Below are 18,526 nucleotides of genomic sequence, written 5' to 3' on the forward strand. Positions count from 1 at the left end.
TTTTATCAAGGAACTGAGACCACAAAAGATTTCCTTTTTATTCTGATAGGGTTTAATCACAGTACTTCCATAGCGTTAATTGGCTAGTCCTTAGATTATGGTGTCTCGGGTCATGTTGTCTCCCCTACAGCTCTCAATTTCTTTTTGTTTGTTCCTTTTTTTTTTTTTTTTTTAAGCCTGGGCTTTTCTTCCTTAGAATACCATGTATTGTGCTTGCTAACATTGGAAATGACTCAAGAGACATACACTTCTATCAAGTGTCTGGACATGTAACCGTGCCCTGATGGGATATACTTGAATACTGAGTCATGTGACAGCATGAAACATCTGAGTACTCCTGTGAGAGTGTATGTGTCTGTTCTTAACCAAAAGTTTCTTGTGAGAGATTACACAATAGACTTTTTATGAAAAAGATGCATGAAGTTAAGAGTACCTTTGACATTCCTAACATAAAACTTTTTTTTTTTTTTTAAGGAGACATAGGCAATACCGTGTCTCTGGTGTAGGGAGATCATGCAGAAGCAGAACTAAGTGTTTTGCGTGTTGCTAACTGTTTTTTAGCTGGCTAATAAAACCTCAGTTTTCTAGGTTAAGCTATTTTGAAAAGTGGTCAGTGATCTATTGCCCTAATACACTGAATTCAGAGATCTCTTTATTGAATCAAGGAGCCTTTCAGGAAAAGTGATGAGGTATCTAGTTTTTCAGGTTAAATATTATTAGAGACAAGTGCTTCAAGTTTTTATGAGATAGGGAAATGTATTAGGCATAAATTGCAGGGTTTGAGTAGCAGGGAACTGCAATGTGACCTGTGTGGCAGGATGCCATGAACCACCCTGTGACTGTCACGGCTGGTTCCAGTCAGTTCTGAAAGCCATGTCAGTAACTATTGCCTGCCAGAACTTCTGCCAGCCGAGGAGCATACAGTGCCCCTGCCCAAATATATCTTGAGAAAAAAAAACAGCAGCAGCAGCTAGAGGCTAAAGACACAGCTGGCAAAGATACTACTGGAGCTACTGAAGATATGCTGCTGGAGATGCATTCTTGAAAGGAGACATGCTGCTCAAAAGGCAGTACACCTCTGAAGGGTCTATGGCCTGTGGGCAACCCAAGCTGGGGCAGGTGGGCAGACCCAAGTGATTGTAGCTGGTGGGTGACCAGTGCTGGGTAAGCGACACAAGGAACCAGAGTGACAGGAAAACCTGAAGAAATCCTAATATAAATCATAGAATAGTTTGAATTGGAACGGACCCTCAAGGGTCATCTAGTCCAATCCCCCTGCAAGGAGCAGGGATGTCTTCAACTAGATGAGGTTGCTCAGAGCCCTGTCCAACCTGGCCTTGAATAATATCTATCTTAAAAATGAATATCTATCTTAAAAGTATTTCTGGGAATTAACCTGGTGGTATCCTTCATAGATTCAAAGTATATGGAAATACTCTTTTAAAGTGTCTTAACCTTACCTATCAATTCAAAACATACTGCTTCCTTGTTTGTGGTAAATAGCATATTTAAAGCACTCAAATTGGTGGTGTGCTTTAGAACTCTGGTGTCAAGTTGCAGGTACCCAGTTACGCTGCCAATCAGGCCTATCTGTCACAGGTTAGCAGTACAAAAATGTGGAATACAGTAATACTGTCCTTGGTAAAGAGAGAAGGTGGAAACTGCTGGCTCTGGAAGCGCTCATACTGTATTTGCACTCAAGAAATTACTTGGCAAAGCAGCTTCGAGTCTGGGTGCTCTCCAGACAGCATACATTCGGTTTTAGTATTCTGCAGGTTTTTTTATTATCCAATTTAGTTTGTTTTTTTTTTCCTAGTGTCCTTTTAGTTGAGCACAGAGATATGGCTCTGCTGTAGAAGGGAAAGGGGTAAGCATGTAGTGTAAAAAGTGCTGTTCTTTTCTGTAGTTGGAAGTATGGCAGGGTAACTTCCCTCAGTGTCTGTTTGTTTGCTTGGACAAAGGCCATTCTTGGGCTGGTCTGTATAGGTTAACTTTATCCTGTTAGCTAAAAAAGGTGTCAAAACCAGCATCATGCCAGTTTCACAAGATCCACTTGTAGACCCACTGAATTTGCAACCATTAGATCTCGTACAAGAGAGAACCATACAGAGTCACTCTGTGCTGAGGTCTCATTGGATTTGACTAGGCCAATTCTAATATGCTTTCCAAATTCCAATGCAGCCATATTGGGACCATGCCAATAGTGAAAATCCAATTTTATCCTCTTGGTCTTTTTCCTCAGAGAGGGACACATGTGAGTATAGTTGACTCCCATGTCCACATAAACAGCCGTCTCCTGAAATAGGAAAGGAAACGGTGATTTCTCTGGTTCTCTTAGGAGGTTTGCTTAGCCTTTTTTTGATACTGGAATTGCTACTCAGTATTTATTCCAATTCTGACCACTTCCCTGCAATCTTAGAGTATTCCTGCCAAGAGGAAGCTGGCATTTTGCCTCACTATATGCAAGTTACAGAAATAATGTAGAGATACTGGATATAGATGGGACAGACTGGGATAGCCCTTGTTCATGAAGTATTTTAAACAATACTGAAGTCTATTGACAGTGCTTTCTTATCAGTGATGTCAAAGCAAGTAATAGATATTGATTTACTGTAGCAGTTGGTTCATTCTGTCCATCCAGTTTGGAGATCGTTTTTTCTAAGAATATTTCTGAGAAGACCCACTTGAAAAAAACATTTCTTGGAGAGAATGAGCTAAAGCAGTACTTCCCTGATGAGGCAGGGATAAGACCTGCAAAAGAGAGACAGCTTAATGAATTTGGCATGTTTCTTCACCTAATGACAGTTAGGCAGAATCATTTTCTTTCTGTGCAAGCTAGCCAAGCTGAGCCGCTGTGCAGCTGTGGGGCCAGCACCATGGTCGGGATGGAATGTCCTCTTGTGGAGCACTGTGACTCTGAATATGATAGTAGAAAGAGTCTGATATGAAAGACTGGCAAGGTGAAAACTCTTCTGCTGGAGCATGTCCCTGTGGAATATAGTGACAATGAGAACAATCTAATGACAAGTGGGACAAGGGGACCTTCAGGAAGCTCTACTTAGAAGGTATAGAAGCTGGTCAGTGAAGAGTAATGAGGAACTCCTGCTAGAAGTGGGTGGAGAATCATGGAAAGATTTAGGTAACATGGGGAAAAGGCTGACTATTATGACTAAGACTTTATTGAAAGAGAATAGGTATGCTGTTATATTTGGGAAAACGGAGGTGGGCAGTTTGGGTGTAACGATAGTTGCCAGGTTAAGGGATAAGCATATAAGAATTGAATGGGAAAGGACCAGAGTAGGGTAAGGGAGGCCCAAAGTATCTGGGAAAATAAGAAGATGCAGACTTTAATATTTTGGGAACTGACTCTACAACTGAGTGGTAACTTGATGATTCCACCCTCTTCTTCATTGCAAGGTTTCATTAAATTTACCTTGAATTTGACACTGTGGTATCAGTGTCCAGAGTGAAAAAAAATTACTAAATGTTAATATTTCTGATGATAAGTACAGATTTATCTTCCTCTGGAAGAGTTCATATGGCAAAGCCTTCCAAAAGAGTTTCTCATCCAGCTCCCTTGTGAGGGTACATTACTTTTCCTCAGTGTGCTGCTCTGAACTTCCTCATTGCTCCCTCAGTTTTCTAGATTACAAGAGAGGAGCTGGTTGTTCAGCTCCATCTTAGGATGTGGTTGCATGCAGCCCAGAAGGCCAACCACATCCTGGGCTGCATCAAGAGGAGCGTGGCCAGCAGGTCGAGGGAGGCGATTCTCCCCCTCTACTCTGCCCTGGTGAGATCCCACCTGGAGTGTCCAGTTCTGGAGCCCCCAACACAAGAAGGACATGGACCAGTTGGAGAAGGTCCAGAGGAGGGCCACGAAGATGATAAAAGGGCTGGAGCACCTCTCTTATGAGGACAGGCTGAGAGAGTTGGGGCTGTTCAGCCTGGAGAAGAGGAGGCTCCGGGGAGACCTGATAGCGGTCTTCCAGTACCTCAAGGGGGCCTACAAGAAAGATGGGGAAAGGCTGTTTAGTAGGGCCTGTTGCGATAGGACGAGAAGTAATGGTTTTAAAATAGAGGGGGGTAGATTTAGATTAGAAATTAGGAAAAAATTTTTTACGATGAGAGTTATAGAACACTGGCACAGGTTGCCCAGAGAGGTGGTGGAGGCCCCATCCCTGGAAGTGTTCAAGGCCAGGTTGGATGGGGCTCTGAGCAACCTGATCTAGTCGAAGATGTCCCTGCTCCTTGCAGGGGGGTTGGACTAGATGACCTTTGAAGGTCCCTTCCAACCCTAACCATTCTATGATTGTATGATTCTATGATATGCTGGCTTTTTAAACTTCAGAATTTTCTGTTTATCCCCCTTCCACATGAGAATGCTGTTAACTTTTCTGCTAAAAAAATGTAAATGTTTGCTTCATGACATCTTAGAGCTCTGTTTTGAGAGGTATGAGTGCTTTAGATCAACTTCCACATATTTATTTGCATTTTTCCAGTTAGATATGACTTTGAAGGTTTTTTTTTTTGTGGGATTACTGTAATTTAGTATGATATCAGGGTCTTTATAATACTGTCTCTTCAAGTTTATGAAGAGACAGTACATAAACTTCAAGAGCTTTTAAGAATAGTGAATCTTACCACCAATGGAGACAAGTAGCATGGACAGTTTCCTGAATTTTTGGGGTGAGATTTAGAGGAAAGATAAAAGAAGCTTTTAAATTATTCTAAATTTGCAAAGTATTTATCAGAAAGTCTGGAATGCATGTCTTTTGTATAGCTTTCATTAGGGCTGACTTTTCTTTGAAATGTTGGTTTGAGATGCATATATATGTATCGCTGTCAAACTTACACCTTGTACTTACAGTAAAATAATTATTACATGACATTATTATTAGTCTATATCTTCATTGTATTTAAACTACCTCCCACTTCTGCAGCCTAGATAAATAGCAGAAAATTGCTAGTCATACTAAAAATTCTTGGCTCTTCTCTCCTAATTTCAGGTTTTATATAAATGATCCTTAGACTAGAGACGTGATCCCGCTCCTGGGATATGCCTTTGGAAGCACTGGGGAGCCACTGGTAGTGGAGGGGAAGAGAAGTCTACTAACGCTTCAGCAATGAAAAAATGAGAATGATAGCATTGCTTGGTAGAAGTCCTCTAAAGATAAAAAACCCCAAATGATACTAAACCAACTACAAAGAAACTGAATTTGGAAACTAGGATTGTAACAGACGGATGTGAGCAGTCTTCCAAAAATGAGGAATAGAGTAGGAGACTTAATTAGTCTTAAGGTGGAGCTTTACACCTATTTTTTAACCCTTATATATTGTGTGACTCCCATCTCATCAACCACAGTTGGAGACTAAAATTATCCTCCGGTAATCTTCTTTAGTCTTTTTGTTCATAGCTCTTCTTTTATTTGGCTTCATAAACTAGGGAGATAAGGTAGTGCCAGAATGTTTCTTTACTGAAAATTTGATGGTAGTGGATATTTTACAGCTGCATTGTTGCTTTCTTCTCATCAATATTAAATCTCTCATTTTTTTAATATTCTTTTTGTTCCATAGCTGCAATGCACAGTTGTTACTTGATTTACTGTGTTAACACTAATACACAGGATGTAGTACAAAAAAATTAAGCAGCAAATTGATAGTGAAAAAATGATTATGTATAAGAAAAAATATAAATATAATATAAAATTTTATAATATATAATATTATATAAATATAATATAAAAATACCTGAATAGCAAAAATCCACATTATCTGTAAAGAATGGCTTTTCCTCTAAATGAATTTCAGTTCTATTCTCAGCCAGGGTTATAGGTGTGAGAAATTTTTAATTGAAAACTTTTAAGTAAGCTCTTGGCAAAATGGATGAAATCCACAATTATATCTGCTTTTGAAATTAGTAAGACATTTTCATTTTTGGAAACCACTACTGAAAGTGGGAAAAGATTCAGTATTGCAGAACTAGTAATAGTAGTTTAAAAAAAAGTTAGCAGTAGGAATGTTTCCAGAGAATGTGGGGTGGTTTGTTTTTTTTTGTTTGTTTGTTTGGGGTTTTTTTTTTGCTTGTTTTTATCTGTGGAAACTTCCTTTGACAACACTTCCTCATTCTCCCAGAGTTACCTTGACACAGATCTTACCAGATGCAGAGGTTAGTCAGAAATTCAGTAACCTTCAGACACTTCTGTAGTTGATTTCATAGCTTCAATTTCACTCTGTTTTCTCACATTTTCCCATTTAACTTCATTCTTCATGTGATATAGTTCAGCAATCTACTCCAGAGTGTGCTGGATTCAGAGTGTGTTAGTTTGGATTCATCCTACGATAAGCAAGAAACAAAGCTGAGAGAATGATTGACCAAGGTTTCATTTAGAGTAAATGGAGAAAGACAGATATCTCCAGAGAATGATTTTGAAATTTTTCTGTAAAAACTTTTTCCTTCTACAAGACATCTTACTTCAGGAATAAAAAAAAAAAAGTTGAATTGTGTTAACTTCTCTGAGCTGAAATACTGAACTTGCTTTTTTTCTGTTCTTCCTCTTATTTGTCGCTGCCTAATGGGATTTTTTTTTTTTTGTTGTGGAGCAAATACCTTTCAAGTAAGAAGAAAATGTAGTTTGAAGCTTGACTTTCTTTCTGCTTTGGTCAGTTGATGATTCTGACCTCACTGAGAACAAAACCAGGCTTTTGCCTTTATTGTTCAAGGCTGCAACCAAAACCAGTATTACTTTTAACCTTCTGCTGAAAGATAATGTCTGGCACAGGAGAAGAATTTATAAGGGAAAAAAGTGATCAATTATCTCTTTCCCTTGTTTAGAAAAGGATTGTAGTGGAGTTTGAGGTAAAAAATGCTTTATGGTTGTTAGCTGCAACTAGTTCAAGACTGTAGAAAATAAATTTTATAGTATTCCTTCAGTGCAAATGATTTGTATTTATAGTAGTGTTTAAAAGACCTGATTATGATCACAGTATCTCTGTCACCAGCCCCTGTGATGGAAGCTGCACATTAATGTGTAGTGTGATTTCTGTACTGGAAAAACAGATCTGTAAGGAGAGTGACACATGTGGCATTATGCTGCTTGGTCTTTCAAAAAACAGCCTCGGTTGACAAGTTTCATGGATTCAATTTTTTAATTAGGTTTTAGATTTTTTTAAAAAAAGAATGCATATGCAACATACTTAAATTTATATAAATAATTTGACACAGTATTAAGGAAGAAAATCTCAGAAGTTATTTTTTTCCTTTTTCCACTTTTATTTCCCCTGTCTGTTTTTCCAGTAGGATCCTCATTTGTTTTTGTTTTAATCTCTCATCTTTTGAAGGAAGCATAATTTAGGGTAATTATGTGTTAGATTAACTAGGATAGCCAGAACATCCACATTTAATGAAGATCTGTTTTTCTCCAGTTTTGTTGCTAAGGATTGTAAAGTGATTTGCTGGAGGTTAAGCCTAAGTGTTACCTCCCGTTTTAGAACTAGCCTAGTTATTATTAGCTTATTACTGCTACAACTAGACCATCTTGTCGCCTATCTGGTTAGGCATACTGAAAGCTGAGGAAAAATATATTACTATTTGATTGTCCTAGTTACTAATTTCAGCAGCACAACAGACTACAAAATTGGTTCACTTAATTTAAGAATACATTAAATTCTGAAAATGACCAAACATTTATTTCTTTTCACAGTCTGTGTTTTGTACACACAAGCCATTGGAAACAAAGAATGGAGAGAGGTAAGATACATGCTTGGAGAAAAGCTCATGTAACTGGGCAATACATGGAATGTTGTACCTATTTAATTTGTAGTTTTTCATTAAATTGCTGCTCTCTGTTGTTCTGAACTATGTACTACACATCCTCTCATGACTTGTGCAAAGATTGGATCACATTCCTCTCATGATTTGTGTGAAGAAATATCACTTTGAGGACCCTAAATGGGAATTCACTAATCTTAATTGAATTGGCAGAAGTAGTGGATGTACAGAGAGTTCTAAATGTCTAGATAGCTACCTCTGAAAACAGAGGAGTCTTCAGGCGTTCAGGTGATTAGACGGCTTGGTGCAGTTTGGTAATCAAACCTAGATCATCACTAAAGCCTTCGGGTCCTTTCCTGGTCTAGGGTTAAGAGGATTTCATCAGAAATCCTAGCTTTATTGTTGTCTAAGGTTTGTATGTGGAATTTTCATACTTCTCTGGTGTAACTGTTAAAATAAGTATTAACTATTTTTAGTATCATAATTGTCCTGATGGTAAAGTTATAACATTAGCACCTTACTTAGAAAATGTTCCATGTGCTCCTTTTGAGGTGATTTAGGAGATTGTCAATAGAAAGATTCCATCTGCTCTCAATTTTAACAGATCTAAGTTTGTAATGGTTGAAGTGTGTCACCACCTTATAGCTCCGTATTGTCTTCTGCCATTTTATCTCCTTGAACAGAGCAAGAACACTGAACAGGGCAGTGTGCAATATTATTATTGTTTGTATTGCATCTTCGCATTGATTAGAGAGTCTTGGCTAGGTGATGCGCTTTGGCGTGTGGTTATGGTATCATATGCCAGTTTAGGGACTACAGGAGTTAAACCAGACTTTTGACATGGCAGTTGCTAGAAAATCTTACCTTTTTCTTTTCTTTTCTTTTTTTTTTTTCTTTTCTTTTAAGACATAATTATATCTGTCTTATCTATCAGGAAAAGGTCTAGGTATAGGTATTTACAACTCAGTTGACTGTTTAAACTATTTCTAGTTAATGGAAAAAGATAACATCCTGAGGGCAGTTCATCAGATGTAATTTAGATGTCTATATTAGATCAGATGAATCATTCTTTAGAAATGCCTCCAAGTGATGATCAAAAGCCTACGCTTTTGAGTATGTCAGATGAAAAGTTCAGTAGATAGAGTCCCATTCCGTTCCTAGCAGCTGTTATGACAGACAAAAATTCAGAGATTGGCATGATAGAGGGGCTGAATCAGGATTGCATTTTATATGTTGTGGTGTGTTATATTTATATATTATAACTATATATTATGTATAAATACTATATTTTTTACCACTGGTATAAATATTATATATATATAAAGTGGTAGGTAGAATTAGTTGATATATACATTAGGTGGCTAATCTCTTATCTTTCTTTTTGTGCTTTTTGTATCTGCAGTGGTGAATGCACTAATACCGCATTTTCCATAAAGTTCTATATATCTGTCCATTTTGTTGCCTTTAAACACTTATTTAATATTTTCCTAGCTTCTAGATGTGGAAGTTACCTGGAACTGTTTGGAGAAGACAAAACTGAGATAAATAATAAGCCCTTGATGATGTATGTAGACACTGAAGAATGGTGTTTAGTCACAGCAACATACTTTACCTTGTTTCTGTTCCATATCCTTTTGTGCATTGTTCTCATCCTTCTTTTGCCTAATTACTTTCTTTTGAACACTGCAGAAAATACTTGGGGATCGTAAACACAGTAAATCATTTCATAATCTCCATGATTTCCCTAGCACTCTAGTCTAGCAGTGTGCTTTTTTCTCCTTCAGCTAAGCTATTCAAATCAAAACCTTCATTTAATAAAGGGTAGGTGTTTTCTAGGCACTGACTCCTGTTTGCCTGTGGTACAGATTCCAGTGGTTTTAGCCACTGTTATTCTTGCGCACCAATTCTTCAGCACAGAATGAAAATATTTCATTCTCAATTTAATAGGGTGTTGTTTTTCAAAACAGTTTCCCTAGTTTCACTTACAGTGTGATTGTCAGGTATTTCAGTTAATATAGTTGACAACAAATGCATCATCAGAATCTGAGCTTTGGTTTTAAAATACTTACTTTCCCTTACTCTATGAGGACACATTTGAAATATGGCTAAGTATAACTTATCTACAGAAACCTTAAATAATTTATTGAAAGAATCTGAATTTCGTCATTTCGAAGAGAGTGCTAATTCTGAAAACAAGAGGGAGTACTTCAAAGGTGAATGTTAAATAAGTAATAGGCATTGTAAAATAGTCAACCCACTGCAGTTTTACTGTCAATATCCACCAATGGTAAGTGTTAAGGAACTGCCTGTGGAGCGAGGCTCTGAGTCTCCTGTCCATCTACTGTAAGAATGCATTAGATGCAAATTAAATTTCTATACCTGCCTGGAAGTCTGTTCTCTCACTGGTTGTGCTGATGTCCAGCTTCATGAGCTGCCAAATGTTATTGTATATCCTCAGCAAATTTCCATTGTGTCTTCTAAAATTATTTCTGGCTTCCCATTCTTCAGGCCTTCCTGTTCATTCATTCTGTTCATGTTTTTTTTTTTTTTAATCAGAGAAAAACATCTTCTTTGATTGAGTTGTCAAATCGAGAGAAAAGGCAGTTAGACAAGGTTGTAGTGGAATTCCAAGATAGCAAAAGTGACCAGTTTGTAAGGAAATTAAAAAATACTGTCATGAGCTGTACCCAGTCCCTATACTGTACAGTTTATCAACAGATAGACTTCTCCCTTTATGTGCTCACACTGCTTATTGAGCCATTCTAACTTCTATATTAAGTTAGCTGTTAGTTTTTTCCTGGTGTGCATAGAGTGTTTCGTTCATCCGCATGGAATTTTGTCTACCGTTTTATTGTCTGATCACTCAGTAAGAATAATTTTATTTTGCCAAGTCTTCATAAGTTCCTTTTGTATTTTTATGCCATTTAGTGCAGTAAAAATCTATTTGTTTTGTGACTTTTTTCTCAGTCTCTGCTGCAGATTGTTTAGGCTTGTATGATACTGAATGGGTCCATCTATGGACATCCAAGTCCGTAGGAACTTGTTGAGACCTTGCAGGGAGTTTGCATCCAGCAAATTGACTGCTTATTCTTATGTTTTCTTTCCTATCTACTAATAAAGCAGTAAATTATTGTAATAATAAAAAGTAACTAGTAAATTATAATTAATTGTGACATTAATATAATTATGACATTGATCTCCAAGAGGCAAATATCCTCCCTTCTATCTTAAGATATTAGATAATGGTGTTCCCCAGGACTCGGTATTGGGGGCAGTTCTCTTTAACGATGATCTGGATGAGGGGATTGAGTCTGCAGACAACACCAAGTTGGGCAGGAGTGCTGATGTGCTTGAGGGTAGGAAGGCTCTGCAGAGGGATCTGAACAAGCTGCATCAATGGGCCGAGGTGAATTGTATGAGGTTCAACAAGGCCAAGTGCTGGGTCCTGCACTTGGGTCACAACAACCCCATGCAATGCTACAGGCTTGGGGAAGAGTGGCTGGAAAGCTGCCCAGCAGAAAGGGACTTGGGGATGCTGGTTGACAGTTAGCTGAATGTGAGCCAGCAGTGTGCCTAGGTGGCCAAGGCGGCCAACAGCATCCTGGCTTGTATCAGGACCAGTGTGGCCAGCAGGAGTAGGGGAGTGATGATGGCCCTGTACTCGGCACTGGTGAGGCCGCACCTCAAATAACTGTGTGCAGTTTTGAGACCCTCACTACAGAAGAGACATTGAGGTGCTGGAGCACATTCAAAGAAGGGCAATGAAGCTGGTGAGGGGTCTGGAGCACAAGTCTTATGAGGAGTGGCTGAGGGAACTGGGGTGGTTTAGTCTGGAGAAAAGGAGGCTGAGGGGAGACCTTATTGCTCTCTACAGCTACCTGAAAGGAGGTTGTAGTGAGGTGGGTGTTGGACAAATGATAAGATGAGAGGAAACAGCTTCAAGTTATGCCAGGGGAGGTTTGGATTGGATATTAGGAAAAATTTCTTCACCGAAAGGGTTATCAAGCATTGGAGCAGGCTGCCCAGGGAAGTGGTTGGGTCACCATCCCTGGAGGTATTTAAAAGATGTGTAGACGTGGTGCTTGGAGACATTGTTTAGTGATGGTCTTGGCAGTCTTAGGTTTACGGTTTGACTTGAAGATCTTAAAGGTCTTTTCCAACTTAAATGATTCTGTACTGTCCCAGTTGTGAAGAGTAAATTTTGTTGTTGCATGATACTCCGTTCACTGGAAAGCTTTCTCTGGCAGATTTATTGAAAAAATAAACTGTTTGAGGGAATTAAGATAGGTGGAATAAAAGAACATAATATTTTCAAGGAAGTCATGTTTCCTTTCAAAGGAAACAGTCCATGGAAAAAAGCCAAAGCCCAGAAAAATGAGGAATCCTTTCTGGTTTTTATATTATGATTGTACAACCATCAGTTAAAAAGGGTTACGTAGAAATCACTGTCATGTGTACGTGCAATATACAGATCTCATATGAGCGCTTGCATGCATGTTAGAGGAATGTTGTGGGTTTTCTGATAATTAATATGAGTTTATATATAAAAGCATTAGTCTTCCTTTGGGACAAACACACTACAGAACATTTTATGACTATGCTTTTTCTACAGTGGGGTTGACAGTTGAGAATTTTTTGCTTGTTTCCTTGTAGTCTCTGTCATCCTGATTATTTGGGACTATTAATCATTATAACAGGCTCATTTTATTGGTATTGTATTTCTTTCTCGATGATTCAAGTTTCTTATTTGTTTTGTTCACATGTAATGAAGCTATGTTACAAACTCTGAGAAGAGGATTATCTTTTGTTGTGTGTTCATATACTGTTTTGTGTAGTGAGCTTCCAGTGGAGAGTGTTACATAGAGCTTCCTAAAGAATTTTCAAAAGCCGTTTAGATCCAAGCCAAGAACCTAATGATAGTTTAAACCATTTTTTAGTTCTTTAGTTTCCTAGAATTGTAACAGAGTACTAGGTTCTGACTGTTCACATTTCAAGAAAGATGTTTAAAAGACAAAAGACTACAGATGAAAGTAATGAATTATTAAAAGATGAAATAACATAATGCTACACTGAAAAACTTAAGCTCAAATTATTTTCCTAATAGAAGAATGGATTAAGGATAATTGTAATCAGCTATAAATATCAACACTAAGAATAAAAATTTCATAATGGAAAAACATTTCTATCTAACAGAGGTACAGAAAGATCAAAAAATGGAAAAGGAAGTGAAATAAAAATCAGGCAAGAAACAAGAACTTATTTTTCAGAATGGAGGTGGTTAATTTTTGGAACAACTTCATTGCAATTGTGGTAAAACACAGTAAATTAAAAACCAACCAAACAAACAGGAGAAGACGCATTACTAGATATTATTCTCAAGTTTTCTCACTGCCATAGAGTTGAAGCAAGAATTAATTCAGAGAATTCATATAGAAGGAGGTTAGCAGAGAGTGGGGTTAGACCCTCATAGTTACAATAGTTGCTTTGTATCTTTAATATTAGACTCACCCAACTTGCTAGTCTTTTTTAACTCTGAAGTTAAAATGAAGGCTGTGATTTTCCATGAACCTCATAGACCCTTAGGCTGGATCACTAGATTGAGATGCTATAAAAATTCAATAAAATTCATATACACTTTAAAAATCCCCCTCCCCCAGGAGAGCTTGCATTATAAGGCAAGAAAGACTCTCCATCTCAGGAAATTCAGAAATACTCTGTTCTTGATTTTCTTGAACATTTATTTTCCTTTAAGTAGTTAAATTGACTCTGTTACTCTCCTGAATGACATTTCTAAAGGTATTTCCTTGTTGGCCATGTTAAGATTTTAGCTTTAACAACTGTTAGTGGGGAAACTAGGGCATATGGAGAACTAATTAGTGTCTATGTTATTAGTCATAAGTGACTGGATTATAGAAATAACCTGTTCTGCTTAAAAAAGGCTATAGGTAATTGGGAAAACATATTTTAAAAGATGATGCTTCATTTAGCTGAAAAGTGTAGACTGGTGATTTTTAGAGGCCAGCATTTTAATGTCATCTATAAAATAAATTTTAATAGTAATTTGTCAGTTATGTAGTTAGTTACATTAGTTTAATGTGAAGGAATCATTTGTGTAGCCCTTAAAAAAAGGAAAAAAGGGAAACAGACCAAAAAACTGAAGCCTCAATTAAAAAAAAAAAAAAAGACATTTCACATAATTTAAAGAAAAGTTAGCGGTGCCACTGAATTCAGTCTCTTGAGTTCTGTAACAATTTCAGTGTCGCTGATGAGAGGCACAGGTAGCGATGTAATGGGCACTCTGTTAGGCCTTCTCTGCTCTCGGTGTGATGCAATCATCAGCATGGGTTGTTTTTTTTTTTTTTTTTTTTTACTGATATACTTGTCATGCATTTTAAGTCAAGTCCAAAAGATTTCCCAAGTGTAACATGGCTATAGGATAAAGTGAAATATTGTTTACTGAAAAAAAATGCATGTTTGAAGGGATGAAAATACTTACATTTTACTGTTTTAAAAAATTAAAGCTCACGTTTAGCTGCCATTTTATAACTGTTTTTTCCTTTTGAAGTAACTTTTTCCTTTGAATTCGTACATACTTCTATTTCTAATGGAACTATAAAACTTAAAAACCTGAGATGATAAATTACATAATCATGGAATAATTTAGGTGAAAGGAACCTTTGTGTTATCCAGCCTCCTACTGATCTGCTGTGTCTGATTCACCCTCCCGATCCGTGCAACACCATATTCAAAGTCAGGCCAGGGTGCTAAGGTTTGAAATTCTCTAATGGCACAGCTCTGGGTGATCCATTCCAGTGCTTAATCACTCATTCTGGAAGAGTGTTTCCCTATATCCCTTCATAAGTTCCTTTGTTGCAACTTTTGACTGTTGGATCTTGTCCTGTTCTTGTGCTGTCTCTGAACTCTCTGGCTTTGTCTTCTATAATGCTGTTTAGATAGTGGAGGGTGGTTGTGGAGACAGTCTCTTTTCCAAGCTGATCAAACTGAGCTCCATCCTCTTTTCCTCAGGTTGTGTGCTCCAGGCTGTTGATAACTTTGGGTTTGTTTTTTTTTCGTTTTGTTTTTTTTTTAGTGTTCATTTTACTGAACTGCCTCCAAGCCAGAGGTTTGTCAAGAGAGATGTTAGTGCCCCTAAATGGACTCTTTTTGACAAGTTATCCCCTGATCTCACTTAGTTATTCTGGATTTGTGCCTTTCAAATTAGATGATGACTTTGGTAGCAGAAAGTAAACTTTCTTAGGCTACAGCTCCCTGTGTTCTTTGTTCCTGTGTGTCTTCCATGTATATAGAAGTGTAGACCTTACATGACTGAAGATCCTCTTACTCTCCTTCAAGCTTGTCCTAATCTGAGGGCTTGAAGAACTTCAGTAACCTTTTTTTTCTGCCTGGTGATCAAGGAGTCTCCCAGGACAATTTGCTGCTTGAATCTGCACAGGTTGGGAGATATTGTCATGGATAATATCTTTGAATGTGTGTGTCTGACTCTCTTGGACATAGCATGAGAGACTACCAGAACTTACATGTTCTTTGCTTATCTGCTGTGCTTCTAGTAGCTTTGCCAGTTGCCATGCAGTCATGCTTGGGTCTTCTTCACGAAGGCCCGGAGCTCTTTACTTCTAGAGCAGCGCAGTGTTTATTAGATTTCAGTACTGAAGGTAAATCTCCTCTTTATGCGGCTGATTCCAGTCTTTCAGAGAATTTCGGCAGTTTACTGTAAGAGTGCAAATAGACAAAACAGGGACCTTGAGGGGGAAAAAATATACAGATGAGAGACATTCCTGTTCAGGAATTTTGTTCCTGCAAAATGGATGGTCCTTATAATCTCGTTGTTTTAATTTCTCATCCTTGGTTTGATGAACTACTGTTTACTGGCTTGTGTCGGAGAGGGACTTCTCATTTTCAGTGCATACCTTCAAACAGTACTAAATGCTTAAATATTTCTGCATATTTATCAGCCATTCCAGCTTTCAGTTTTTCCTGGCTCCAATATTGTTGAAACTTTTAAAGCACGCAGCTGACAGGGGATGATTTTCTTTATAAATTTTGAGATTTGACATGGAAACTGATTGGAGACTTTGAATGACCATAAAACTTGAAATCTACTATTCAGAGGGGGAACAGAAAGACCCTTTAGCCCAGGGAAGTATTCCAAACGTACTTATTCCTGTAGAAACACCAACTTTCTGCCACTGCTGATGTTTCTCATTGATTAATACCTGGCTGTAGTGGTCACCAGTGTTGATTCAAGAGAGTAGCACTCTGTCTCTCAGCTTTATCTCAGTGTTTCAGGGAATACCTTGAATCATTTCTCAGGAGACTGATTTCTTTTTCATCGGAAACAAACAGTAAGGATCAAATTATTTGTTCACTTTATGATCTGTTTCCAGGATCATGTGCATCCTGTGCTGGTCCTCTCTCAAGAGACTCAGGGATTTTATTTTAAATATCCTGTCTCTTCATCACTCTGGAGAGCTTCTGGAGATTTCTCCTACCCATGTCTGTATAATGCTTACCCCCTTCATGGCTAATGCTTTTGCCTAGGAGAGTTGAAGAAACAGAGTGATTGCTAGTGAGTAATCTTGCTTTCTAAACAGGACATGTTCAAAAGTCGTCTTGCACAGGATATCAAGGTTCCAATGAGACCAAGGAATCATTCCACCCGGGTTTTAAGAAATAATGTAAAGTCTTGGCAAAGGCGTATGCTAACTGATGCTGTGTGTTAAATATTCTTTGGCTTTTAATTTTGAGATTATATTGTTCATTGGGAAGATAGTTTTGCTTCGCTGTCTTTTAGAGGAAGTGCTGGAATGTGGAGATCTCTGAATAAGACTGTCTCAATTGAACATCTCACAGCATAGCGAAAGTGATGGTACCTAACAGGATTCAAGCACGCTCTGTAAAGATACAAATCCCCACTGTGTCTCTTCTGAGGATTGTTCCTTTTCCTGAGGCTTTATAGAGCTGTGTCTTGAAGACGTGTTAACTTTTTTGTTGAACATTTTATTGTACTTGAGACCTTTGGGTGGGTAGTCGCTTTTTGCAAAGAAGTCGTCCTCTTAGATACAGGCCACTTCTCCAGCTGACCTGTGTGAATGAGCGGGGCTTGGAGTCAGGCCCCTGCAGTTCAAATGCACAGTCATTCAAAGGAGAAAAAGGAGTTGCTGACAGTTACAGAGTTTCTTTAAGGCACACAGATAATGTGGCTGGAGTTCTTTAGTGTTTTATTTTAGTAAGAATCAAGCAATGAAAGGGAATTGCTTTACTGTGAGAAGAAGAGACAGTGGAGTATGTTTGGTTCTTTCATATCACGTACCAATGAAGTATGCAGGGGCCGGGATAGGGAGGCTCCTGTTGGAGGCTTAGGGGCTCTGTGCAGGTTGTAGTGGTTAGATTCACGTCTGTGATGTGAAAATATTTTTAGGAAATGCATCCCATAAACCTTCAGTTACAAGAAGGTTTATTCTTTCTTTATTCACGTTTATTGATTTAGTTAAGTTCTGTCAGTGAAGAGGTTGGCAGTCTTTGAGTCATTCAAAAGTCTCCTGTCCCAAATTGCAGTTTTGAGGACTCCTTAATGATGATCTTCCAGCAGACTGTCAAAAAGCTTTTCAGTAGGCTATATTCAAATATGTCTTGATATGCTCAATGTGTAGGGCAAAATGAAATGCTCATTTCAATAATAACTCATTTCTTTTTGTTTTGTTTTCTGAGTATCTTGAAAGAATGGCTAAAACCAGAACAAAATTATCACATTGATGTTTTGTGATCAGTCATTTGTATCTGTGATGTATATGAACTGAAGTTAATAAAAAAGGTTTGTTTTTGTTTAATTAAAATATTTTCAGCTTGGCAACAGCTGAGGCTCCTCCTGTAAACGCAAGGAAGCAAAGGCATTTTGCAGAAAGCTCAGAGAAGAGAGATTAAGAGAGCTGAACTGAAATAGGAGCCGGACAATGCAAAAATGATACACTTCTAATGGAAAGACTATGTTCCCTAATATTTAAAGCTGTCTGAAGTAAGCAATATATGCAACCTTTTGCTTGCTCTTGCCATTTTTTTTGAGGAAACACTGGGTTTTTGTTACTGAATTTTTCCCTGAATTTTTGTGGATTCTCAAGGGCTTTGGGAGCTGATGTTTATAAAGTTTAGGTCATACGATACCATACGATACAGGGCTTTCAGAACTCTTTATACTGAGATACAAGGTCTTCTGCTAGTCTGTCTTTATCCACAGATAACTGAACTATTCATGTGAATACAGTCATTTCATGGCATCTGTTTAAGAAAATTTTTTACAGGCTCTCTTATCTCACATATTGCTGATACTGGCAGTCTACTTCATTATAGCGTATGGCTTAAACTTATACTTTTCTTTTACAGTTTGGAAGAACAGAAGTAATTGATAATACTTTAAATCCAGATTTTGTAAGAAAATTTATAATGGACTACTTCTTTGAAGAAAGAGAGAATCTGCGATTTGATTTGTAAGTTGACAATCTTTGACTCTAATATTACAGCTCTGCAAATATTAAGTTTTGTCCAGCATAAAATTAACTTGAAAAGAGAGAGTATCTGTTGAGGTAGAATACATTAATAAACATGATGGATTTAGCATTGCTTCCTCAGAAATAAATGTGTAACATAATAATGACCCAGTTTTAAGAAATTGGCAGATGTTAACTAGTCAAAGTATAACAATACTCACAATCATTACTTTTAGGAAATAATTAGAAAGCTAAG

General features: G+C 37.7%; 1 protein-coding gene across 1 annotated transcript in view; it reads left to right on the top strand.

The window, feature by feature from the left end:
• Positions 1 to 18,526, top strand: part of CPNE8 (copine 8) — a 110,034-nt gene that overhangs the window by 14,938 nt on the left and 76,570 nt on the right. Inside the window, exons 3-4 of the mRNA XM_086739963.1 lie at positions 7,701 to 7,747; positions 18,167 to 18,270. Of these exons, the coding sequence (XP_086596089.1) occupies positions 7,701 to 7,747; positions 18,167 to 18,270 (151 nt within the window). The remainder of the gene's footprint in view (positions 1 to 7,700; positions 7,748 to 18,166; positions 18,271 to 18,526) is intronic.

The sequence above is a fragment of the Chlamydotis macqueenii genome, chromosome 1 (assembly GCF_036417535.1).
Source record: "Chlamydotis macqueenii isolate bChlMac1 chromosome 1, bChlMac1.mat, whole genome shotgun sequence".
In the NCBI taxonomy this organism is placed as follows: domain Eukaryota; kingdom Metazoa; phylum Chordata; class Aves; order Otidiformes; family Otididae; genus Chlamydotis; species Chlamydotis macqueenii.